This window comes from Maniola hyperantus, chromosome 4 (genome assembly GCF_902806685.2).
Source record: "Maniola hyperantus chromosome 4, iAphHyp1.2, whole genome shotgun sequence".
In the NCBI taxonomy this organism is placed as follows: domain Eukaryota; kingdom Metazoa; phylum Arthropoda; class Insecta; order Lepidoptera; family Nymphalidae; genus Maniola; species Maniola hyperantus.
In genome coordinates this window covers 11539588-11566379 of record NC_048539.1, presented here as the reverse complement: position 1 = coordinate 11566379, position 26792 = coordinate 11539588, and the positions used below count along the sequence as shown (strand labels likewise).

Sequence of the window (26792 nt, the reverse complement as noted above, 5' to 3'; positions counted from 1 at the left end):
AAAGGCGATAAAAATTGAATTTTACGGTACCTACTCTAAAATCACATAATGATAGGTATCTCTTTGTTTGAAGACGATGCCTTTTCAAACAACGATAAGAGTTAGTATAACACAAGCTCACAAAGTTTGGATATCTAAGTAACTTTGTTATGTAAACCCGTCTATAGGTAAACCTAATCCTAAACCTATTTAGTATATCATCTCAAATATTATAACAGTAGACTTGTTCCATGCGGATTAAGGTTTTGATAAAAGCCTTATATTTTTAATATAAGGCTTTTATCAAAACCTATAATAATTTTGCTAAGAATATTTCAGAATCATAGTAAAGCTTAGTAAGGAACTTTATTTTTACCTATAGTGTTCTTATTAAATTCATCACTTATTTTTTGTTCTCAAATCCTTAATAATCCCTTTTTCCAGCGGATGGTACCTACAGCCTTTTCCTCATTATATATCAGCTGAATAAATAAGTGTTTATACCTACCCTTTTACAAAAGAAGAAAGATCTTTAATTCATTTTAAGGGTATCGTACCTCCCGTGCTAACGGGACCCTACTACGCTGTCCATCCGTTTGTCTGTCTGTCTGTCAGCGTGCTCTATCTCATGAACCGATAAGTAGGTAGAAAGTTCAAATTTTCACAGAGTGTGTGTATTTTCTATTGCCGCTATAGCCTATAACAACAAATAATAAAAAATTCCAAACGGCCGCTATGCAACTTAAAAGTAAATGAAAAGTATGAAATCGTTTACGATGGCACTGGGTACGGTACCCATCGTGTGTGAGTCCGACTCGCACTTGACTAGTTTTAATCATTTGTAACTCAATATACGTTAACTACTTTCTAATATCTGAGTAATAGAAGATACTTCAGAAATATCAATATATATTACCCTACTATCTCAAAAAAAAAACTCTCTGAAAACGGCTAAGTAATTCTTAAAATCCAAGTTCGGGCATATCTTGTACTTATCTACCTTACTAACAACAAAATATGCTATATTATAAATCAATAGGGCATCACAAAAAAATAAGTTTAGGTAAAATAAAAAGTTTTTACAGGATATCTAAGTTTGGGTATTTACAAAATTTACAATCAACGACGGGTCATGGAATTCCTTCTGTGTGTTTAGTATGAGATTTTACATTTCACCAACGTTGATAGAATTCGAGAGTCGATACACGATAACGTCATAGAAATATGGTCCTAAAGATCCTTGATTTATTGACGCAGTACGCTCGACCGAAATTACCGGCGCACGTGGGTAACCTGTTTGCGTCTCACCTGACATTTTATGAGAAAGGTGAGAGATGAATACGATGAATTTCCCCAAAATCAAGCGCGCGAAAAGGGTTTTGGAAAAGTGTTTTTGAGAAAAAAATACTAAATATATGTTTGCAAAGTAAAGATATTTCTACTAATAAATAAATAAACTATGTCAAACGGTAAATTGTTATTTATCTTATTTATTTACGCCCAAAGCGGCAAGACAAACCGATATAATAGTTTTGAGCGTATAGTATCAAATAATGTAGAAATCACCCGCCTACGTTTGTATGAAGAAAGCATCAAACTAGCAGGCCAGGCAGACAGTGCGATAGAAGTAGAGGCATTTGTTTAACTTTAGCTGAATTGCACTTTATTGCGTCGTAATCGCTGTTTATATAAACGTGGTTTAGGCAAAGTGAGCCTTCTGTATTTCTTAACTATTCTGTGATATAAGGGCAAAAATTTAGTAGTGTACCCTTGATTTTGATTGCACAACGATTGCAACCAGTTGCAGCGCTGTAGTTGTATGCACCAACTTGATATTTATAATAATATATCCGTTAAGGTCTATTTTCTTTAACGTTGAAATGTTTCCGCTCGGGAATTTCATAAACGTTGGCGAGATGTAAAGTCTTACAATAAGCCTACAGTAGACGAACGCAACTCTGTGGTAAACTGGTAAGACTGATAAGTAATGTTAGCAAAAACGTGTCAGATTCTGAAACTCTTTGTTCCGAAAATAAAGGACTTCGCAAGTGTAGCGAATAGAAGTGATTTTCCGAGCCGTTTTCCGGGTCGCTAATTTACAGAAAACGTTGTGGGTAACGTAAGTAGGTACTTTATCATCAGATTAAATAAATCTTTTGAACATTTACTTTCTCTATGTTTGGAATCTTTTTATTATATGTTTCTGAAAACGAAATCCTCATGTTGAACTTTTCGGTACATACATGTATAACTAGGATCATTTAAATAGTAGCTATACATTTTTTCTTAAATATTTAGGCATTTTATCATACAGTATTTATCTAAATATATAAAAGGAAAAGATGACTGACTGGCTGACTAACTGACTGATTGACTGACGGATCTATCAACGCACAGCTCAAACTACTGGACGGATCGTGCTGAAATTTGGCATGCAGATAACTATTATAACGCAGGCATCCGCTAAGAAAGGATTTTTGAAAATTCAACCCCTGGGAGGGACCCCAGGGGTTGAATTTTCAAAAATCCAAATAGTGGTTTGAAATTTGTTTGGTCCACGCGGGCGAAGTCGCCATCATTGTCACCCCTCGACGTTCTAAAATCTGAATCGATTTTACTTTTTTGTGGGCCCATGGTATTATCAAATTGATTTCATGTAAAATTATGAAGATCTGATTTTCGGGAATATAGTAACATCTAAATGCCGCAGTAAGCTGTAGAGCTGGTCACCGTCACAGACATGTTTCTTGCAATTACATATCATGTGAAATTCCGCGCGGACCACTCGGATGAAATCGCGGGAAACTAGTATCTACTACCCATATTATAAATTCCAAAGTGTGTTTGTTTGTTGGTTTGTCCTTCAATCACACTGCAACAAAACAAGCGATCAGTTTGATTTACTGCATGGTTATAGTTAAAGACCTGGAGAGTGACATAGGCTACTTTTGTCCTAAAAAATCAAAGAGTTCCCACGAGATTATTATTACAATTATTATTATTTTTATACTAAATCCACGCGAACGAAGATGCGGGCATAGTTAGGAAGATATATCAAATAGTTTTGTCACGAATACGTTTTTTGTCCGACCAAAGATGAATTTTAATCATTATGTATGTAGTAATATTTGTTATGTCCATTAAAATATGATAGATTTCTTTCTTTAGTTTTCCATATTTTTTTGTTATCAACGTACCTACCTAAACTCGTTTAACCTTTAGGATCAATTCTTTTGCCTACAAGTTTATAAGTTTAGTAGGTAATAATATTAAGGCCCATGGATGTAACCATTGGAACGAGCTCATAAATCATACATAAATTATTATTTTTCCATTACGGATTCTGTAAATTCAAAAATAGCTCCATTAGATATATTTATAGAGGCTAATATTTCATTTTAAGCAAATCTTTAATTATTAATGACTGTATTTAACAATTTTGTTGATCGCAGATTATTAACATATAAATTCCACCTTTTTTACTGACTTTAAAGAAGAAGGTTATGTATTTACAATATTACATATAGATATCTTTGACACTAAACCAGTAAACTTTAAGGAACCTGGAGCCGTGCCTGGAGCATCCAAGTAAGTAAGAGAACTCGAAGAAACTAGTCGGGCTAACGTCGACTAAATACAAATAATATAAAGCCGGTTTCTCCTATAGATTTGTTTGTTGTAGAGAATTTGTTGTGACCCCCTACAACAAATTTGGTAACCATCACCGATATGAATTTTGTTGGGTTCAGAGGATAGAGGGCAACTCTCTGAAGACCAATATGCTACTCTGCCGGCCCCGAGTGGTTGACATAAGTATTTATGGCGCCTGAAAGACGTGTTATCGTTACATACATAAATACTTATGACAACCACTCAGGGCCGGTAGAGTGGCATATTTAGCTTCATAGAGTAGCCCTTTATCCTCTGAACCCGACAAAATCCATATCGGTGATGGTTGTTGTGACCCGCCGGACACGTATAAGTATAAACTAAATACATTTGAAATTATCATTAATAGTAAAGATTTTTTACGTTTTAAAACGTGGTTTATTTACGCTCGAAGTTGCATCAAAATTTGGCCTAAAACAAGTGTTTCAAGGGCAATAACTTTCAAAATAAATACAATTGTACTGTATTTATTGTTTGAGGGCACAGATAATGTAGATATAAATTAACACCTGGCTTAGTTTTAGATCTAGAACTAACTATTAAATACTTTTTCACGTGAATTTAAAATACAAAATTACAAGTCACTATTTGAATATATTAGGTAGGTATATTAATTACAAAATACATAATTTTAACCATTTTTTTATTTAAAATAAAAAATGCAAATTACAAAATACTAAGGTAAGTACATACATTCAAAACCTTTGAATGCAATGAATCGTCGAAACATAATTTACATAATCTTATCCTTAACCTTATAACTTTACACTGGTACTCGTATTCTTACCAGTGTGCTTACATTATGATTGAGGAGCTGGCAAACAAAACGGTGTGATGGCACGAAATAACATTAAACAAGAGGAGCATAAAACTAAATTAAAGATTCTCAAGCTTTACTGGAATTATACCGTTTGATCGAAATCAAGAACTTTGGACGCAATTTCAGTACAGTTTTAGGCCGTACTGCTGAGATAAGTTCAGATATTTTGTATTTAGTGGGTTAAAATTAAACGTCCAGAAAGAAAAAAGTGTTTTGATCAGAATTCAGAAGTATAATATAATATACCGCATTGTTTACCAGATCCTTAATAAAACTAATCTATACTTTAAAGGTAGGTACTCTATACTATATTTTTTCAGCGTTCAATAAATTTTACGCTAATATTCTTGGGCGCCAAAAGATAAGAGTTTGGATCTGTTGTAACAGGGTAGGGCACTGCTGGCTCTACTTTATATTTAAGTATCAGTTGAGACAGAGCTGCTCGCATTTGCATCATTCCGTATCTTTTACCTAAAAACATTAAAGTTACATTACAAGAGAACAAGTAAAAACCCATACTACCTGAATAAAAACCGGCTAAGTGCGAGTCAGACTGGCGCACCGAGGGTTTCGTAATACAGTCGTATTTTTTTGGAATTTTGCACGATAAATCAAAAACTATTATGCATAAAAGTAAATAAAAATCTGTTTAAGAATATACAGGTAAAGCCCTTTCAAATGATATCACACTTTGTGTAGTAATGGGGCCGATTCTCTTGTACACAATATCTAATCTAAACTAAATTAACAGGTCTAAATCTAGTGCTATCCTTTTCCGCAAGTAACATTACGAAAGGGATAGCAATAGATTTAGACGTGTTATTTTAGTTTAGTTTAGAGATTGTGTACAACGGAATTAGCCACAATGTTACTTTAAAAGTTAAAAATACTAACTATTTGTTCATGAACACATTTCAATTTTTTTTTGTGATGTAACCACAAGTTCACGGTTTTCAGATTTTTTCCCTTATGTCTGCTATAAGTCTTACCTACCTGCCAAATTTCATGATTCTAGGTCAACGGGAAGTATCCTGTAGTCTTGACGGACACGACAGACAACGAAGTGATCCTATTAGGGTCCCTTTTTCCTTTTAAGGTACGGAACCCTAAAAAGGCCTATACCTTTTACCTTTTCACGGTCCATCCGTTTAACAGATTTTGGTGAAATTTGGTACCTACAGATATATAGTTCTCATCAACTCTTTTATTTTCCGTGACGAAAGGTAGATTGTGTCCGTCATCAGTTTTACCTACTCTTTTTTTCGGAAAATCAGGGTTCACCACCTAATTTAAATTAACTGCTAGAAGTTAGAAAACAAGTATAAGATAGGTTTCCATAATTACTGATGCTTATAAAAATCGCCAAGTATCAACCAAACACAAAAATATTACTTAAGTAGATACCTAATTACAAAGAAGGCTATTTTTTGTGCGAAATTTTTCTCTCACTATAGCTACATGATATTGTTTGTTCGACATCGCACCAATTGGGTAAGTACATATTTTCTTGGTCAAACTATGTTTATAGTAGTTAGTTTCGAAAAACCCCTTCTCGAAGCCTCCGAGCAGCCACGGAGTTGGCGCCTCTGGCTACGGTCATGAGAACTAGCGACCGGTTTCTACAACGGTTTCAACACTTGAGGAATTAAATATTACCTATACAAATCCGTGGTCCTTCACCAAAGGGAATGAAGGTGTAGTCAAAGTTGTCAGTCTCGGAGTAAGAACTGAAACGCTCGGGCCGCCACTCCATCGGCTCAGGGTAATATTTCTCATTGTAGTGTATTGCGAGTACGTTTACGAACACGGGGTTACCCTTTTCTATTGTAACGTGGTCATTCAATTTATACTCCTTCAGACAAACTCGATCCAAATATCCTAATGGAGGATATTTTCGCAAAGTTTCTGAAATGAATTATCCATACTTCCATACTAATATTATAAATGCGAAAGTGTGTCTGTCTGTCTGTCTGCTAGCGTTTCATGGGCCATCCGTTCAACCGATTTTGACGAAATTTGGTACATATATAGCTTGCATCCCGGGGACATAGGCTACTTTTTATCCCCGAAAATCAAAGATCTCCCACGGGATTTTTAAAAACCTAAATCCACGCGGACGAAGTCGCGGGCATCATCTAGTTATGAAATATTTTGAGGACTTAATGTTTGTTTATTACAAAAATGCTTATCATCATCAACCCATCGTCGGCTCACTACTGAGCACGAGTTTCCTCTCAGAATGAGAAGTGTTTGGTCATAGTCTACCACTCTGGCCAAGTGCAGATTAGGAGATTTCACACATCTTTGAGAACATTATGGAAAACTCTCAGGTATGCAGTCTGCACACGATGTTTTCCTTCACCATTATAGGAAGTGATATTTAGCTACTAACGCTCATAGCTCCGAAAAGCTATTTAAAGGTGCATGCCCGGGATCGAACCCCTGAACTTCGACTAGAAGGCCGATGCGACGTTTTGACCGCTTGGGTACCACTGCTACAACAAGAAATTGTTAATAAAATGTTTTAAATCAGTGATTGTAATTTAACTGTACCGTTAATACATATCGTCATATACTTTAGTTCCAACAATTTATTGTAGTCCAAAATATCCTCTCCACTTTCTTTTACAGCCATTTCGATTTCATTATAAAGTTTGGCCTGTAAAACATAACTTTCTGGTTAGGAATATTACCTCTACGGTATGTAAGTGGAGGTAGTATCCCTAACCAGAATCAAAAATTAGTGGTGTAGGTATAATATAACATTTTTGTTCTAAAACTACGCAGGTAAGTCAAAATTAGCTAGAAGAGCAAAAAACTTGCTGTTTCGGAAACCATTTCTGACCATCTATACCTTTAGAGCAATCACGCACTTATCCGATCCAAATCCGTGAAAATATGGATATAAAAAATATCTACGTCAAAAAGCTACCATACAAATAGTTCTATGACAACTTCGGAACGTAATTTCACGGACTCGGAGAGTTAGAGATATTAATTGTTTGACGGACATTGTGCTGTTAGGCTACTACTTTTTATTCCTTTAAGAATTTCTATTTGACTTTTCAGCCACTGGATTCAGGCGTGACCGTGACAGACCGTGGCGGGTGAAGGTCCCTACAAGAGACCTTTGTCCAGCTGTGGACGTCTATCGGTTGATGATGATGATGATGATTGGATTTTTCTTGTTTCTGATTGATTGATGCAGAAACGTCGCGATTCTAGATTCTCTACCGAATGGCGTTAGAAACGTGGTAAAACTTAAACGACAATTTCTACTTTATTTTTTTTGCTATATATAATTTCTAATTATTCACAAAGTACAAACCTGTTCTTCTGGATGATAAGCCAATTCATGAAGACAATAACTGAGAGCAGAAGATGATGTTTCAACTGAACCAAAAATAAATGCAGCTGCTTGCGCCACCAAGATTTCATCAACCAGTTCTGCCAAGTTACGTACAAATTACAAACGGCTAAATGTCTAACTTATGTTAGCAGATAATACCTAAGGCTTCCAGTACGTAAAGCTGAAGCCGGACCGAAAGTGAGCAACCTAGTGAGACTAAATAGCGTTGCCGCGTCGTCGGTGCCGTGCGTGCCGTGCAGAGCTTTGGAAATTAGACACCAAATGGTGGCGTAGGACTCGACCGGTGCGGCGCCGCTCCCGCGCCGCCGGTACGGCTCTTAAGCGATGTGTATTTGTTTACTTTCAGTTTGGGTCCGGTCCGGCTCAGTACCCGTAGTATAAGATTTTACGTCACACCAAACGTTGCTAGAATTCGAGAGTCGAAACACCTCTGCGTTATAGTAAACTGGATCTTAACAACCTTGTTCAACAATCAAACAATCCTTTTATGCTGATGTCAGTCGCGCGTAAGATTAAAGGTTCGTACGCACCTGAGCGGCGCGGCACGGCGCTTCAGCGAGCTGCACGTCGCGGCACAGAGCGTCAAAATATCATTTCTATCATTTTGTATGGCGCATATCGCACTAGAGCGGCGCTGCACAGCGCTTCACCGCGCGTTGCCGCGCGGCACGGCTGGAGAGAATATTTTGAAGCGCAGCGAAGCGATGCGCAGTGCAGTGACGCTAGTGCGACATACCCAGCGGCGCGGCACGGCGCTTCGCGCTCGTACGCGAACGGGTATAAAAGTGACGCGCAAGTGACGCGAGGTGCCGCGTACTGAAGTTGTAGTGCGGTAGGCACCGTCGAGCGGCCTGAGGTGACGCGTTCTGCAGTCGGACTGAAGCGCCGCGCCGCGCCGCTCAGGTGCGTACGAACCTTAAGAACTAAGCTAAGGTACACACTATACAGCACTACTTTTTAATTATCATAAAAAATTTAAGGGCGAATACAGGAAAAGTTAGAATCTTATCATATGACATATACATATCAGATTTTTTTATTTGATTTTTTCATATTATGACTGAAGAGAAAATCTTAAATATATAAAAAGAAAAGGTGACTGACTGATCTATCAACGCACAGCTCCAACTACTAGACGAATCGGGCTGAAATTTGGCATGCAGATAGCTATTATGACGTAGGCATCGCTAAGAAAGGATTTTTGAAAATTCAACCCCTAAGGGGGTGAAATAGAGGTTTGAAATTTATGTAGTCCACGCGGACGAAGTCGCGAGGATAAGCTAGTATAACAATGAAACTTAAAGCTGGCCTTATCTAATTAACATACAAATACTGGCTGCATTTCCACGACTTTTTAAACTTTAATTTAACATTGTTATACAGCTGACATCAATAAAGTATGAATTTCAGACCTTAAGTAATAGAAACTTACTCGAGTCAGTACCGACAGGTAGTTCCAATTTCTCCCTTAAGCTCAGTAATTGACTCACCAAATCTTTATAGTGAACATTTTCAGTTTTTTTACGTTCTTCGACTACGTTCCAAAATAACATTTTTAAATAGTTAGCTGCTTCTTCAGAAAAAAATTGGACTCTACAAAAAACATATTTTAAAAAAATGTAATATAATTATTGGATCATTTCAGTTTTCAATTTTTTAATTAGTCATCCATTTTTTAAACCATCTTCGCATTATTGCCGATGAATTGTTTATTGATTATTGTTAATGAAACCGATTTGGGACACATTGGTAATAGGTTGGATGCTTTCAAAGTCTATAACGGACACAGGTAGAAAAATTTGTTGTCTTTTAACAATAATATAGATTACCTTAGAACAACAGCTACTGCAGGCAAGACAAAAATTGAGATGAATTTGAAGCCACGCCAGAACGTCCATTTGACCATGTGTTTTGTTATGTACCACAACGGTGAATTTTGGTTATTTAAAACACTAACTCGTATTCCAAAAACTGAGTAAGCTACTGTATCTGATACATACATCGAAAAAAGTTGCTGAAAAAAGTTTAATTAAAATAAATCTTCTTCTCTGCCTGTTCTTGTTTTCGTGATAAAATAAGATAAGTTTAGTGTATTGATACGAGTTATTTTTAGGGTTTCGTACCTCAAAAGAAAAAAAGGAACCCTTGTAGGCTCACTTCTTTGTCTGTCTGTCTGTCTGTCTGTCTTTCGTGTCTGTCAAGAACCTATAGGGTACTTCCCGTTGACCTAGAATCATGGGATTTGGTAGGTACATAGGTCTTATTATGTATTAAAAAGTAGACGGAATGACACACTTCATCTAAACCTTCGTGGTTTTTTTTGCTGTCTAAAGTGGACTTGTTAAACATTATTTATGTTGATAATAAAAAAAATTGGTAAGTTCAATTTTCAAAGTAAGATAACCACATATACCAAATGAGATATCACATGAAAGGGCTTTACCTGTACATTCTAAAACAGATTTTTATTTATTTTTATGCATAATAATTGTTGTTGATTTATCGTCCAGTATGTTGAGTTGAGTCTGACTCGCACTTGGCCGGCTTTTTTAACAAGTCCTAAATTTAAAATGGAAAAGTTATAAAATTAATATTACTTTCAAACCAGTGGCGTGCAGGTTATAGAGGCATACATGCACTGCTTACCCCAGTTGTAACAGATCAATGCATATTTTCCTACCAACTAATGCATACCCTGACTTCAAACTCTGTGCACGCCACTGTTTCAAACATTATATTATTCCGACAAAAAATATGTGAATTTTTATGAAAAGATTAATTTTCAGTGCTTACGTTGTGATCTGATGTTCAATTTTTACCTTTAAATTCACCGTGTTCTTGTTATTGATGTACTCTTGTTTGACCCTTACCACCAATTCTTTTGCGTTAAAGTTCATAAGTTCAGTAATAGCCTTTAGGCGTAATGGTGTAAACATGGGAGTGATCTCATTTCTTACATTCTTCCATAATGGATTCTGTAACATCAAATAGCACCATAATAATATAAAAATATTTTGGCTTTTGTTTTAAAAAGTTTTTATTAGGTATACTATGTTCAAAAGACCTACGTCTAGCCGTGGACGTCTGTCGGTTGATAATGATGACTATGTGCAGTGATGATTCGTAGTATTCGTTGAAAGGGGTTGTTCTAGGAATATTTAGGAACCAATCCAGTATTTTTTTTATTTTTTATTTAATCAAAAACAATTAATTTCAAAACTATTTCACTCAAGCCGATAAAATGAACTGGACTGATTCTGGACATTGATAAATTATTGTTAATTACTCTTAAAAGGTTTTTTTATGAATGATTCCCATAATCTGTGAAACAGAAGACCTTAAAAATGTCTCAAAAAGTCGACCAGGATTACACAAAAAAAATAACTTGGAATACAAATTACGGCAATAATTGTTTCTATTTTATAGGCTTTCTAAAAAGGTTCTATAGAGGTACCTATTGAAAAAAAAAAGTATAATTATTTATAGATTATTTTGGATTTTAATATGCACAATACTATACATATACAATTGTAGGTACCTACTTCTATTTTATTTATTTATTGTTTTTACTTTTATGTCTTTCTTTCTAAGATGGTGTAAGTACAATAAAGCATATACGCCATTTCATTAATTCATTAAAATATGGTCCTATTTAACTTACGTTTCCAGTAAACAAGTTTAAGCAACCTAGATGGTCCGTTGGGTTGGAATTTACAGATCTGTCTTGAAAATACTCAAAATCCTTTTTGAGTATCTGTCTTGCAAGTTCTGGTGTTTGTACCATCAACGTCGGTTTCCAACCCAAAAATATTCCAACATAATCTGTCGGATGCCTCTTTCTCAATTCAAAACAATAATCCCAAACACTTCTTCTCATGATAAACCCTATGTTACCGAAAAAGAAATAAGGCTTATCATATGGGATACCACGATCTTTCCAGTAATTATATTTCCTGTATGACCACAACCATACGAACGAAAAGCAAGCTATCGCAGCACAAATTACGTAATTTCCTATCATACTTGTGTTTGAATGGACAATCGTAAAACGACTAAAAATAAACTAAAAATAACATAGTACATCATTATGTCTATTGAAGGTCCAATGCTTAAGTTTTTTAGAGTTCCGTACCTCAAAGGGAAAAATGGAAGCCTATAGGAGCCTCACTTTGTTGTCTGTCGGCCCGTCAAGAAACCTACAGGGTACTGATAGGGTGAGACCGTGAATTTGTGGTTACATCACACAAAAAAAAATTGTGGTCATGAACTAATAATTAGTTTTTTTTAATTTTAGAAGTAAGATAACTATATCAAGTGGGGTATCATAATATGAAAGAGCTTCACCTGTGCATTCTAAAACAGATTTTTATTTATTTTTATGCATCATAGTTATTGAATTATCGTGCAAAATGTCGAAATATACGCCTGTAGTACGGAACCTTCGGTGCGCGAGCCTGACTCGCACTTGGCCGGTTTTTTTTATTGTATTTACGAGTATGCTAATATATAGATATAAGTTAGTTTGTGAGTTTGTATGTATAGAGTACCTAATCTCCGGAACGAATTAATAGATTCTGCAAATTATATTAAGTACTAATTAGATAGCTACATTATCAATGGGTACTTAGGCTGTAAATTATATCACGTGGGCAAGAAGTAAGAACAACTAAATAATAATAACACTGCGTGTATACCAAGATCTAAACTATTGTATGCTACATGTAATATCATGGTTTTTCATCACTTTATTATTCGTGTTATCACACAATATATATTTATATCTATTTTTATTTAACATTATAAACAAGTTGCTACAAAAGTACGTTCGTACCTACTATTATATAATTCTGTGACCGAAATTAGGTACAAAACGTGTAAAAAAAGTTATTAAAAAAACCGTCTTCCAAAACCGCTATAGTCGACGCATTTTAAACTGAGTCGTCGAGTTATCTGTCTGTTTCGCTCGCACTTACAGGTCGTTGATAAGTGCGAGCGAAACAGACAGATAATTCGACGACTCAGTTTAAAATGCGTCGACTATACAAAGCAAAAAATAACTTTTGTTTCTACACGTGTATGTATGTTGAAGTCGGGCGAGCTTCGCTTTGATTTCTAGTTTCTTTTATTAAGCTCGCCCGACTTCATACATGCAAGAGGAGAGATTTGTTTGTTTATTGGAATCGATATAATTCACCATTAGAAAGCTACTTTATTCAGGACTATAGGTTAATAAATCCTAATCCTAATCCATACTAATATTATAATGCGAAAGTGTGTCTGTCTGTCTGCTAGCTTTTCACGGCTCGACCGTTCAACAGATTTTGACGAAATTTGGTACAGAGGTAGCTTGCAATCCGGGGAAAGGACGTAGGTTACTTTTTATACCGGAAAATTTAAGAGTTTCCACAGGATTTTTAAAAACCTAAATCCACGCGTACGAAATCGCGGGCATCAGCTAGTAATACCTATTATAAATGTGAAAGTGTGGATGTTTGGATGTTCGGATGTTTGGATGTTTGGATGTTTATTACTGAATCACGCAAAAACAGCTGAACGGATTTGGATGAAATTTGGAACAGAGATAGATTATACCCTGGATTAACACATATGCTACTTTTTCCCGGAAAATCAAAGAATGTAAATCCACGCGGACGAAGTCGCGGGCATCAGTTAGTTACATATATACCACGGACGAAGTGACGGGTAAAAGCTAGCCATAAATAAAACGAGCTTGGACTGTAATATGGTTATCTCAAATAGTTATAGTTTTAAATATAATCATAGTTTGATAGTTATAATATTATAGTGTTTAAAAATGATGGAGGTTACAAAATCTGTATAGGTAGAGCCGAACAACTAGCAAGTAAGGCCCAGCGCCCACTGACGGTACGGCATGGCGCGGCTCGGCACGGCACGGGATCGTTTGGCATCACTATACGCAAACGCACATTTACAGCCGTGGTATCCTCAGGCATGCCGCAGCGTTCCTAGGCACGCTCGAGCCGAAACTTACTTATTTATTTTGCTCGCTCCAGTCATAATTATTCAACTTCAAAATAGAATAAACATTTGTACGTGTGTGCTGGTATAATGGTAGATTGGGATCTACGGCTCACAGCAGTTCTTGCTCTTGTTCTTGCGGGGCAACCGTGTACCCGGCCTCAGTTCAGCATCCCGGAGGCTGCTGAAAAATTCCAGGGGACGCCGCGGCATCCCAAAGGCTGGCGGAGGATCCCGACGGCTTCCGACATGTCATGCCTAAGCATACTGTAACCTTATTTTTGTACGTAGGATGATCATCATTGAAATTTCAATTTGGTCATACTATTTAATTGTATTTCTGTTCATCGCATAAAACCGCCTGCCGTGCCGTGCCGTCAGTGAGCATAGGCCCAAACAGCAATTTATATTATTATCTACTACAGTAAACTCAGTTTTCCGCTAGAGATGCGCTTTGAACCGTTAAATGAAGAAGCTCGTACCCGTTTGCTGGTCCCGGTTGTCGAGTTCACGTGAACTATTTCATTGTTAAATGGTTTTAAGTAAATTACACTTCAATTTTCCTCTAGTAAAACCCTTGTTGTTCTGCTTTAGTAGCGGGAAATCGAGGTGTTATTAATACCGACCCATTTGAATGAAGTTCATATGAAAATTTATGGAAGTATTAATTTTTCACTGTTTTATTTCGGGGTATATTCTATCTAGAATATAAAAATGAATCACTAAATGTGTTGGTCATCGCGAATTTCGAGAACAGCTGAATAGATTTCGTTAATTCTTTTTTTATTATAGGTATTCCTTGAAGTACGAGGATGATTCATACGAAGAGAAAAATTTAAAAAATTTGAATCGTCTGTTAGGCGGAACGAAGCTCGCCAGGGCAGCTAGTTATGTATATTTTAGGTATAAAGTATTAAGTAGGCTTTATGGTACTGAATTACTGAATAAATGTATGATTTATTTATTAAAATGCAGGTACAATAGGTTGAAATCACTTTCCATCAGGTGTGATTGCGGTCAAGCGTTTGCCTATAATGAATAAAAAATAAATAAAAAAAATGAGCCTTAATTATACATTTTACCAAGACTGGTGTTAAATATTAGGTACCTTTATTATGTATAAAAATATTTACAAAACCGTGGTAGAATAAAAAAGAAAAAGGAATCTTACTGCGCATAAGTCTCCTAAAATATTAACTAAAGTTCAGGGGCAAAGAGTGCCGCGGGCAATCTAGAGTTTTTTACTTTTGTAATTTGTATGTCTCTAGGTGAGATTGAAGTTTGAACTTTAATTAAGTATAAGGGGCTTTTGCGCAGTAGATTTTTTTAATAATTTAGTACATTTTGTATAATAGTCTGCATTGATGTTTCACTAAATCTGCTTGGCGGTAAACTCACGCTCCTTTACCACTCCCATACATTTATTCATTTAAATACCCTTACCTATTTCTTTAGTAACGGAACCTGAAAAAAAACCAATAAAGTCAGTGCTAAGTATTCCGGTAAATGGTTGACATTTTTTTGGCTGGTAAAATTTAGATGCTCTTGTAAGTAGGCAAATTGTTGTAGAGTTTGCAATTTTCAAAGTCATTCATACATTGCTTTTTCAAGCGAGCAATGTAATATTTTGTCTTAGGCATGTAATGTAGGTCCTAAAAAACATTACCGCTAATGGAGTAAACGATTCCTCAGAGAGCCAAAAAGGAAAGTAAACTAAAATTCACTTTAATAATAGCGTAGCTCTGGAGAATTTCAAATATTTATATGTATATAACAACTAACTAAAATTTATTTACACAAAACTACATCACATTATATACCTTGGCTATATGGTCTCCTATGCTTAAAAAAGATCACTAAATGTGGAAACTGACTCCAGACCTTAAATCAAATTAAATACACACTAAAGTAATACAACATTTTATTCAGTCTTATCAACGTTAAACCCCCACATGTTACTGCCATCACCTGTTCTCTTCGCCCTCGCTTGAACAACGGCATCGGGGACCGTTTTGAGATCATAGGCCCAACCGATCCACGCGAAGAAGTCTATGAACTTAGTGCTCACGTTCAACCAATTATTGCCTAGCTCGGCTGTTCGGTAATCCCATGGAAACGCATGATGGTAGTTATGGAAACCCTCGCCAAACGCTACCCAAGATACAAAAAGATTCTGAGCCGGTTTTATATACTTGTCATAAGCTTTATTTCCCCATAAATGAGCAGCGCTGTTGACGAAGAATGTTATGTGGAGGTTGAAAACGTAACGCATTATGGCGATATTCCATGCGGTGTTGAGGGTTTCTCCGAAGAAGTACATGGGGATGAGGGTTGGTAGAGCGAAGCAGATAGTTCCTATTACTGGAATGGCGTACCTGGAAGTTGGATAAGATTTTAACATTATGCATTTGCGTAATTTTTCCTATTTCTTGTCAATAGCGCATTATTAAGTAAAGAACATCAAACGTAATTTAAAATGGACTGAAATTGTAGTAAGTTATACTGTAATCAGTTTTGCACTACTATACTGAAGATAACATTATTAAAACTCATTTAAAAAGTGTGATTTGTTTTTGGATCCTCACTTTTTTTGAAAACTAAGCACGGGGTTGGCGTGTATATCGGACATGTCGAGAAATTTTCCTCTGCGTATCAGCTCTGGATGCTTCTTGACCAGTAGCCACCCCATATGCGAGTAGAAAAAACCACGCGTCGCATTGTGAGGATCGGCATCCGTATCGCTGTACCTGTAATTTTTGTTTATTATCTTTAGTTGCTCACTAAAATCGCTATCTACCACCCATGTGCCTTTCTAGATTTTTTATAGCAAAGTAGGCTTGCGCTTGACGACAATAATTAAGCTTAATATAACCATGGCGATAAGGTCTTGGTTGGAGCACGCTTGCCTAGAAGATGCCTCTCACTCTTGCCTTGAAGATATTTAAGTTATACGTAGCAAAAAACACGGATTCCGGAAGAGTATTCCACACCTTTGAGCAATAACATTTCGTGCTCCTCATTTTCCCGAAATCGCTTTCAGTAGGTTCTGTTAGGTGTTAGGTACTGGGTAGGGTAGGTTAGGTTAGGTTAGGTTCTAGGTAACTGCACTAGGTTCTATCATTAGCACATATCCCAACTAGACTAGAAAATTGGCCAAGTGAGAGTCGGACTCACGCACGAGGGGTTCCGTACCATCCATATCCATACTTCCATACTAATGTTATAAATGCCAAAGTGTGTGACTGTGATCTGTCTGACTGTCTGTATGTCTGCTAGCTGTTCACGGCTCAACAGTTTAACTGATTTTGATGAAATTTGGTATAGAGTTAGCTTACATACCGGGGAAGGACATAGGCTACTTTTTATCCCGGAAAATCAAAGAGTTGCCCGCGAACGAAGTCGTCTAGCTATCTATAAATACTAGCAAAAAACACATTTGTTGGGAGCCCCCTTAAGTATTTATTTTATTCTGTTTTTAGTATTTGTTGTTATAGCGGCAACATAATTAAATACATCATCTGTGAAAATTTCAACTGTCTAACTATTACGGACAGACAGACGGACAGACAGACGGACGGATAGCGGAGTCTTAGTAATAGGGTCCCGTTTTACCCTTTGGGTATGGAAGCCTAAAAACGAACTCCATAGATTTTTGCATGATAGGTACGTTATTTTGTATGTCGCTAATATTTGGTTGTTACTCATAAAACCTCACCTGTGGTGCATGCGATGCTCCCGCACCCAATGTATCGCCGTGTTTTGGAATGCTAATGAATTCATCACCATCAGTATGATTTGTAATGGCATTTTCGCTTTATATGCTCTGTGGGTCCACAGCCTATGGGCTCCCGCTGTGACACCTATGGCTGCCAGCATGAATAATATGTGATCTGTAGAAAGAATGTGTCAGGTCTATCATCATCATCATCAACCGATAGACGTTCACTGCTGGACATAGACCTCTTGTAGGGACTTTCACGGTCTTTCAAGCCACGGTCTTGCCGCCTGAATCCTCATTATCATTATATAAGGAGAAAATTGATTCAGAAATCTATTTTATAATTAGGTAAGTACTATTTATAACTACCCATATTATATATGCGAAAGTGTGTTTGTTTGTTATTTTATTGGTTTGTCCTTCAATCACATCGCAACGGAGCAACGGATTGACGTGATTTTTAGGGTTCCGTACCTCAAAAGGAAAAACGGAACCCTTATAGGATCACGTTGTTGTCTGTCTGTCTGTCCGTCTGTCTGTCTGTCCGTCTGTCTGTCTGTCCGTCTGTCTGTCTGTCAAGAAACCTACAGGGTACTTCCCGTTGACCTAGAATCATGAAATTTGGCAGAAAGGTGGGTCTTATAGCTGGCATTAGGGAAAAAAATTTGAAAACCGTGAATTTGTGGTTACATCACACAAAAAATTAATTTGTGGTCATAAACTAATAATTAGTATTTTCAATTTTCGAAGTAAGATAACTATATCAAGTGGGGTATCATATGAAAGGTCTTCACCTGTGCATTCTAAAACTGATTTTTATTTATTTTTATGCATCATAGTTTTTGAGTTACCATGCAAAATGTCGAAAAAATACGACTGAATTACGGAACCCTCGTTTCGCGAGCCTGACTCGCACTTGGCCGGTTTTTAAAAACCTAAATCCACGCGGACGAAGTCGCGGGCATCAGCTAGTTTAATATTATTATAACATAGCATATAATATCGCTAATGTAATCAGTACTTACTGAACATCAATGTCTTCCATGTAGCGACGGTACAAGCTAGATAGAGTCCATATAGAGCAGCTACATGCGCATAGAAAAATGTTACCAAATTAGGGTATATTATGTCGTATTTTCTGGGAGCTGCTTGCGGGGCGACAAGTTTCGGGAATTCATCTTCAGTTTCTGTGATAGTGGGTTGTGTATGCGAGAAGGGAGCCATTGTATCTATAATAATCACAGAAACATTGTATTAAAAAGTTATTAGCTACCATGGTTTCGCTCAGGCGGAAATTTTGAAAATCTTTTTAAGTGAGAGTGTACGTTATAAACCGGTATGCAAAATAACGGTTTCTAAATCCAGTGGTTTGAGGTGTGTTTTCTTTCGTACTTACTTGTAAAAGAAATATACCTAATAGTTAAAAAAATAGAATATAATAGTTTAGAAAATATAATAATTCATAAAATATTTAATATTATCCGTCAATCTTAATAAACTGCTATGTTTAGGATTTAAACCAAAATCGTATGACTAATTAAATTAAATAAAATAAAAAATTACCTACCTTTGAGGTTACAGACGACACGATGTAACTCTAAGTTATTGCGTAAGCACCCGTCAACTAAAAAGATTGTGAAACCTTTGAAAACATTTGGTTCTTTTGAATATTTGAATTTGATTATTTTTATTTAGTCATCAAGGACCTACGGGTCAGATACATACGTACTTTCAGCCAGGGCCGGCTTAGGTTAGCAGTCCCCGCGGTGTAAGATTCCATTTTTGCGCCTCCCAGGCTCCTAATTTACATTTTTTCACAATTTATTTTATATTAGATATCCTATTAAATATACCTTAAGAACTTAGACATCTGAACGATTATTTTTCATAACATTGAAAATATATAATTGGATATAACTATCACACAAGCGGGATCGAAGCGAGCGTGAAATTTTTATGATTCCTATACAGAATAGAATAAAATTTATGAATTAAAAGCTTGAGTTAAAATATTAAAATAAAGATGTATAATTTTCTATACATAATACCAGTTATGATTGTTACAATAATGATTTTATAAAAAAATTGTATATAATCTTAAGAAGTTAGGAACTTATTTACTCTATTTTTCGTAATATTTAAAAATACATATTATATATATATATATATATATATATATATATATATATATATATATATATATATATATATATAATATATAATGAACGGTTACTTAGAACTTTTTGTTAATGCAATGAAATTCTTATTTTAGGTTAGTCTGCCACGCTGGCCCAATGCGGGTTGGCAGACTTCACACACCTTTGAGAACACGGAGAACCCTCAGATATGCAAGTTTCCTCACCATGAAGTTTGGATCATGGTGGTTTTGGGAGATAGCAGGTAATACCTAATAATTTAAAATAATAAAAAAATAGATTTTATACTTTGACGTAAGATTTTATAAGTGGTCTTTTTTACCAGTTATCTGCCGTATCATAGTCGCTGATCGTTACTCCCTGTGTTGGGGACAATAAACAGAGAAACTTTCAGCTTTTTATAAAGTAATGAAAGTCTGGCACGCGCTGGCTCTTAGTCCTTTAATCGAATATCCTTTTTTTATACCCTGTAAAAAATTAAATAATAATCGAACACTTCTAAATTACCCAAGGCTGTAGACTCCCTATCAACTGCCTGAGCATGACTGCTCTATGCATAATATGTGATCTTCAAGCCAAATGTACTAAGTAATCAACCAATCCACATTATATTATAAATGCGAAAGTATATCTGTCTGTCTGCTGGCTTTTCAGGGCCCACATTTTTAATCATTTTTAGCGATATTTATTTAGTACACATACATATAGCTTGAACCCCGGGAAGAACAGGCTATTTTGTACCTGAAAAGTCAATGAGTTTCAATCCCGTAAGATTTAAACTCTTTAATTTTTAGGGACAAAAATAGACTATGTTTTATAAGAATCTCTTAAAAAAACCTAAATCCATGTGGACGAAGTCACGGGCATCAACTATTTGGTACAAAAGTAGCTTGCGCCCTACAGACGGACAATAGGCTAGTTTAATATCCCGGAAAATCGAGAGTTCTCACGGGATTTAAAAAACTAAACCCAAGCGGACCAAGTCGCGGACATCATCTAGTAATTTATATTTTGGTATTTCTTACCACCATACCTGATTATATCCTATATAATCACATACCTACCTTATAAAAATTAGCATTAATTTGGAACCCTGTGATTAAGAACTTCTAATTCGATTTTGAAGTTTTTTAGGGTTCCGTACCTCAAAAGGAAAAACGAAACCCTTATAGGATCACTTTGTTGTTGTCTGTCTGTCTGTCAGTCAAGAAACCTACAGGGTACTTCCCGTTGACCTAGAATCATGAAATTTGGTAGGTAGGTGGGTCCTATAGCTGGTATTAGGGGAAAAATCTGAAAACCGTGAATTTGTGGTTACATTACACAAAAAAACTAAATTGTGGTTATAAACTAATAATTAGTATTTTCAATTTTAGAAGTTAGATAACTATATCAAGTGGGATATCATATGAAAGGGCTTCACCTGTGCATTCTAAAACAGATTTTTATTAATTATTATGTATCATAGTTTTTCAATTATCGTGCAAAATGTCGAAAAAATACGACTGTAGTACGGAACCCTCGTTGCGCGAGCCTGACTCGCACTTGGCCGGTTTTTTTGTCGATATGTTAACTACGATTTTTTGTTTTAGACGTTACGTTAGCTAATTATTTAGATTTAAACGATCGATACCTAAAAAGTATATTTATTTAGTTTGTTCTATGACGTCTGTAAAAGAAATCACTAAATAATTACAATGCGTAGTAACTATAAAGTTGATCGCACGCTAGAGACGAGCAGCGCCGCCGCCCGCACGCATCGCATTTTTCAAATCTTAGATCAACCTTTACGGGGTTTATGTAAACATAACTAGAGCTTACTTATTACATCATCAACAGCCATATCCATTCAACTCTTTTTTTGGGCTCCATATAAGCATATTTTTTGAATCAGCATTGCTCCATAACGCAACCAAATGTTTTTACATTATTTGCATGGGTAAGGCTAGCATTTACTTTCTACATGAGCAACAGCCATTTTTTTTCGTCGTTTTTATTTTTGCATGTACTTTGGAAGGGCATAGCTCGAAAACGCAACCGAATCGTGATCAGTCCTTATACGGCATGAGCACAACTAGTACTTACTTTCTATACCATCACCAGCCATATCCATATCATGTAATTTTTGGTAACGATCACTCATCTTTGAGGCGCCATAACTACTTATCAGCACACAACAACCACTCAGGGCCGGCAGAGTAACATATTTAGCTTCAGAGAGTTGCCCTCTACCCTCTGAACTCAACAAAATCCATATCGGTGATGGTCACCAAATTTGTTGTGACCCGCCGGACCACTATAATTGATGGTTGTAGTAGTACTGGAATAGTTTGTGATCTGTTTTTAATGATTGTGAATGTTGTTACAATTTACGGTTGGCATATCTAGTAAAATAAAATTAAAAAAAATAAAACGCACAGCTAGTTACGTACAAAGGCCGTACAGATCTGGCGAAGACTATACAGTCAATAAATATTGTGATCCACAGCTATTTATTCCATATCGTGATATTTATACATAGAGCGTGTAAACTAGAGTATTGACGGATCGCAATATCATCATCATCATGATCAACCCATTACCGGCTCACTACAGAGCACGGGTCTCCTCTCAGAGAGAGAGAAGGGTTTGGCCATAGTCTACCACGCTGGCCATGTGCGGATTGGTAGACTTCACACACCTTTGAGAACATTATGGAGAACTCTCAGGCATGCAGGTTTTCTCACGATGTTTTCCTTCACCGTTAAAACAAGTGATATTTAATTAATTAAAACGCATATAATTCCGAAAATCCGATCGAACTCCCGACCTCCGATTAGAAGGCGGACGTCCTAACCACTAGCCTATCACAGCTTCGCAATATGGATCACAGGATTTTTAGATTTCTGAATTCCGGATTGTCATTCCACGGATAGTGATAATTATTGAACGTATAGCCTTCGCCTTAGGTATATAAGTATCGCTTAAAATATGTGATCAAAAATTACAAACAAATTTGTTAAAAAAACATAATTTGTTGTTGAATAAATTACTTTACAAACTACTATGTAGGTATACTTACCAAAAATGTGCCACGATACCAATTAAAACTACCTACTGGCCCTCAAGGTGTAACATGTGTAGAGTCAGTACTCAGTAGGTACCTAAGTACTTGTATCTGCTAAGACCTTGCAAAGGGAGGTATTACCTACCTAGTTGGTAACTAGTAATAATAATAATCAATTATGAACCATGTTTTGTAAGTACAAGGGTTCTGTTCTAACCAGTTATCTATGGGTAAGTTATTATGGTATGTGTTGAGTAAGTGTGTTATTTATACGATTATCTATGGTAGATACGAGACAGGTTGAAATGGCAATCGGGGAAGAAACGCACTGTACACTCGCATAGCCCCCCCCGGTGCGGGCAAGCGCGGCTGACGTATGGGTGTGTGTGCCTCATACCCCGTTTGCCATCTTGACCTTTCGGCTACTTTATAAGAATAAATAAATTCTCTCTCTAGAGGGTCCGCGATTACGTCGTCCTCCCGTTTTCGATCCGCCGCCTCCTTCTGGGTCATCACCTCCTCGCAGAAGGAGGCGACGGCGTTCCAAGACTCGCTGCTCACCATGGCATGAACGACAGCGGGCAACGAAAGGTCGGGCCCCATTTCAGTCACGAGTGCGGCGCGCTGGGTTGACCACTCTACGCTACGCATGACTCCATCGTGTGCTGTGCCGAGACTAACGCGTGGCCGCACTCGAGGCACACCTCGGTGGGCTCTCTTTTCGCAACCCTGCGCGGATACCTCCCGAAACAACCGTGCCCCGAGAGGATCTACACGAGGTGGAAAGAGACAGCGCCGTGCTTCCGCCTTCCAGCCCATCCAGAGCTCAAGGATTAGCCGGATTGCCTCGATTGTACGATGGCCGGCCGTGTCGGCGCTAGAAGCCTACGACCGACAAGATCGGCCTTCGCCAACTGCCGCCACGTGCGATTCTGCGCTGGCGCAGGGTGTTCCTCATTTTATACCTAAACAGTCCCACACCAGGCTGGTTTAGGTGCTTCCATCTTAGACTGCATCGTCAATGACAACGAATTAAAAACAAATTTTGTTATTACAACATTATAATATCATTTAGATAATCTGCACATCATCGTATAAGTACATATACTTATTTACATATTATTGTTACAATCTCTATCATGGACAAATCAAGATTATAATTTATAAATCTATGTATGTTTAACATATTGAATGTGTAATCTGCAATTATCTGCCACGGATAAATCACGATTATAATGATTTATGCTTTACATAATATATTATAATAGAGAGCCTGGAAAGATACAAATAATAGGTATAAGTATTATGAGGTGCAGGCAAACAAAATTGTGTAAATGCTTGAAATAAAATATTACAACGAAAAAAACTGAATAAACGCGTCTGAAACTGTAGGTAGTTATACCGTTTTGATTGAAATCATAAACTTAGTACTCAATTTCAATACAATTTTAGGCCGTTTTATTTCAATTCATGAAATGATTTGAATTCAGTGGGCCAATAAAACGTCCGGATTAAAGAAAAAAAAAGTAATGATCAGAATAATTGTAATCGCACTGTTTGGTTCACCAACTCCTTAATTTATATCTAAAAGATTCTAATTATTATATTATTATATTTACTAACGAGTCTGGAAAGATACTTACGAGTTACGAATAATGTATACCTAACAGCTAAATAACTAATTGCAATTATAAATCTTAAAACGGGCTATTAGGCTAGAACATCGAATAGAATGTGGTTTAACTCTGACTTTAACAAACGGTGCTTGTTGTTCACTTTAATTAAACATTTACAGCAGACCACAAAGGCCAAGTTAAAATGTTCATTTTACTCTACCAATTACCTACCTGAATTTAAACGAAGTACATGTTATTTGTTCGCTTTAGGCAAAAAGTTCATGAAGAAACAGTTGTTACTACTTATTTTGCTTTGCAGTATAATTTCATACTAGCTGATGCTCGCGACGCGACGTCCGCATGGATTTAGGTTTTGAAAAACGCGTGGAAACTATTTGATTTTCCGAGAGAAAACGAAGCATATGCAATTAGAGGTTTTTAATTATAGCCACGAAAAACTCCGTTGTGACGTTGCTCTGTGGTGACGTGATTGAAGGACAAACCAACGAACCAATAAAGCAATGAACCTTTAAGTACCTATAAAAAATCACGTTGATCCGTTGCTCCGTTGCGACCTGAAATACAAACAAACTTCACACAACAACACTTTCGCATTTATAATGTTATGTTTATAATATGGGTAGTGAGCATGCATGGATAATTAGATGATCAAAAGATTTTAGGATAATTTTACCATTTTCTCTACAAAGAGAGTGTAGTAACATAATACGTTCGCTACATTACCTCAATCAAATTAATGACCTGACCGTTGCTTACTAAGTGTTTTCGTCGAGTTTACTCATCCCTTATTCCCACGTTTACAGTTAACGAGCCATTCAGAAAATGTACCCCAAATCACTTCAGTTGTGCTTATTTTAAATTTTTTCCATACAGGAGCAAAAAAATTATAAACAATGAACCAAACGCTTAATTTGATATAACCCACTGAAACCACCGAGGAGAAATCCAAATGGTCTCTGGCTGAAACAACTCAAACCTGTATGGTGTAACATGCAGCATGCGATAGGCACCGCTCGCCCTCCCACTGCACCACCAGTTGCACCACACAGATTCAATTTGTTTCAGCGGATTATAGGAAATTAAGCTTTTGGTTAATTGTATATTATCATACCCACAACGCGCTGAGCTATGTGTAACTCTGATTCTCCTACTGATCTCCTCAAACTATGCAAGCATAGATCCATCGCCCGCTGAGTGACTCAGTGCTTTCTTATGAGATCCAAGCGACCATGTCTCCATAATTGTCATCACTGGCAACACGCACTGTTGGAAGAGTGATAATAATATATTAAATAGGTTTAACTCTAATGAGGTCAAATGTTTAATAAAGCTATGACAAAGCATAATATTATGAGCCGTGAATGAGAGGGATTAATAAATCCAATCGTGCGATGTTAATGAGATTGATTATTACTTGGAGATAATCTTATTGGATTAAACGGCTTAGGAAAGAAAATGTTTTTATTAGTCCGCTCCAGTTATTTTGTAAGAGAAATATTTCAAATTCAATGGATATCAGACCCATTGTAGTGGGGTAGGGTAGGGAAACTGTAAGTTTTACTCAACGTAAGTTAATAACTTGTTAACAATTATTTAAGCTAAACATGCGAAGCGGGGCGGGGCGCTAGTTATGAAATAAATAAAGTGAAATATTATAAGTATTTATGGTAAAAAAAACCAGAAAATAGATTTATTTCCAACACACTTAGAATTAGTTAATAAACTATTGTTTGTACATTGTCAGCTAGACAGACTTGGTTGCGTAACATCAGAGAGTGAATTTAGAAATCATGAGTGCTGCTCAACTGCAGTGTAGTAAGGGATAATCATCATCAATGACGATGCAGCCCTTTGTGAACCTGAACCGGCTCTGCTGGCCACTGCTGGACATAGGCCTTGCCAAGAGCGCGCCACCAAACACGGTCCTCAGCCTTCCTCATCCACCCGCTCCCCACCACCTTCTTCAGGTCGTCGGTCCAGCGTACGTACAGACAATTAAAACGAATTAATTTTCTATTTAAAGTTAACCTACCTACTAGTAAACATACCCACTACTTACCGTCATGCATTAATATATTTCATGCTCTATAATGCATAAAGCATAAAGAGCTCATTGTGCTCAACACTTAAAATAACTTGAAAAACTTTCAGAAAAAGTAGTGTATTTTTTACTAGAAAATAATCTGAATAATCGTTTGTTCGCCAATAAACTCTACTTTACTTAACGAAGTTGGAAAGTTTAACGAATAAGAGAGGACTAATTAACCGAAAATGCAGTTCGAACTCTCGGGTTCAGCTAATTCCAGTTTTTATCTAGTTTAATTAAAAAGCTCTTATAGAACGAAAGTTCATGTATCAACTTAAGACTTTAATCCGAGTCTTGGTATGATTCAGTGA

General features: G+C 36.5%; 2 protein-coding genes across 2 annotated transcripts; both read right to left on the bottom strand.

Moving 5' to 3' along the window:
* Window positions 1-4491: 4491 nt before the first annotated feature.
* On the bottom strand, window positions 4492-11872 carry LOC117996810 (cytochrome P450 6k1-like). Its single transcript, XM_069498412.1, has 8 exons — window positions 11500-11872; window positions 10658-10813; window positions 9668-9852; window positions 9271-9431; window positions 7797-7915; window positions 7022-7127; window positions 6125-6373; window positions 4492-4939 (listed from the first exon to the last, which is right to left on the bottom strand). The coding sequence occupies exons 1-8, from the start codon at window positions 11857-11859 to the stop codon at window positions 4785-4787; spliced, it is 1491 nt and encodes a 496-aa protein (XP_069354513.1). The 5' UTR covers window positions 11860-11872; the 3' UTR covers window positions 4492-4784.
* A 3887-nt stretch (window positions 11873-15759) lies between these two features.
* LOC117996909 (acyl-CoA Delta(11) desaturase-like) lies at window positions 15760-19380 on the bottom strand. Its single transcript, XM_034985052.2, has 6 exons — window positions 19286-19380; window positions 19124-19180; window positions 18582-18785; window positions 17554-17728; window positions 16424-16585; window positions 15760-16213 (listed from the first exon to the last, which is right to left on the bottom strand). The coding sequence occupies exons 3-6, from the start codon at window positions 18778-18780 to the stop codon at window positions 15760-15762; spliced, it is 990 nt and encodes a 329-aa protein (XP_034840943.1). The 5' UTR covers window positions 18781-18785; window positions 19124-19180; window positions 19286-19380.
* Between the last annotated feature and the right edge of the window lie 7412 nt (window positions 19381-26792).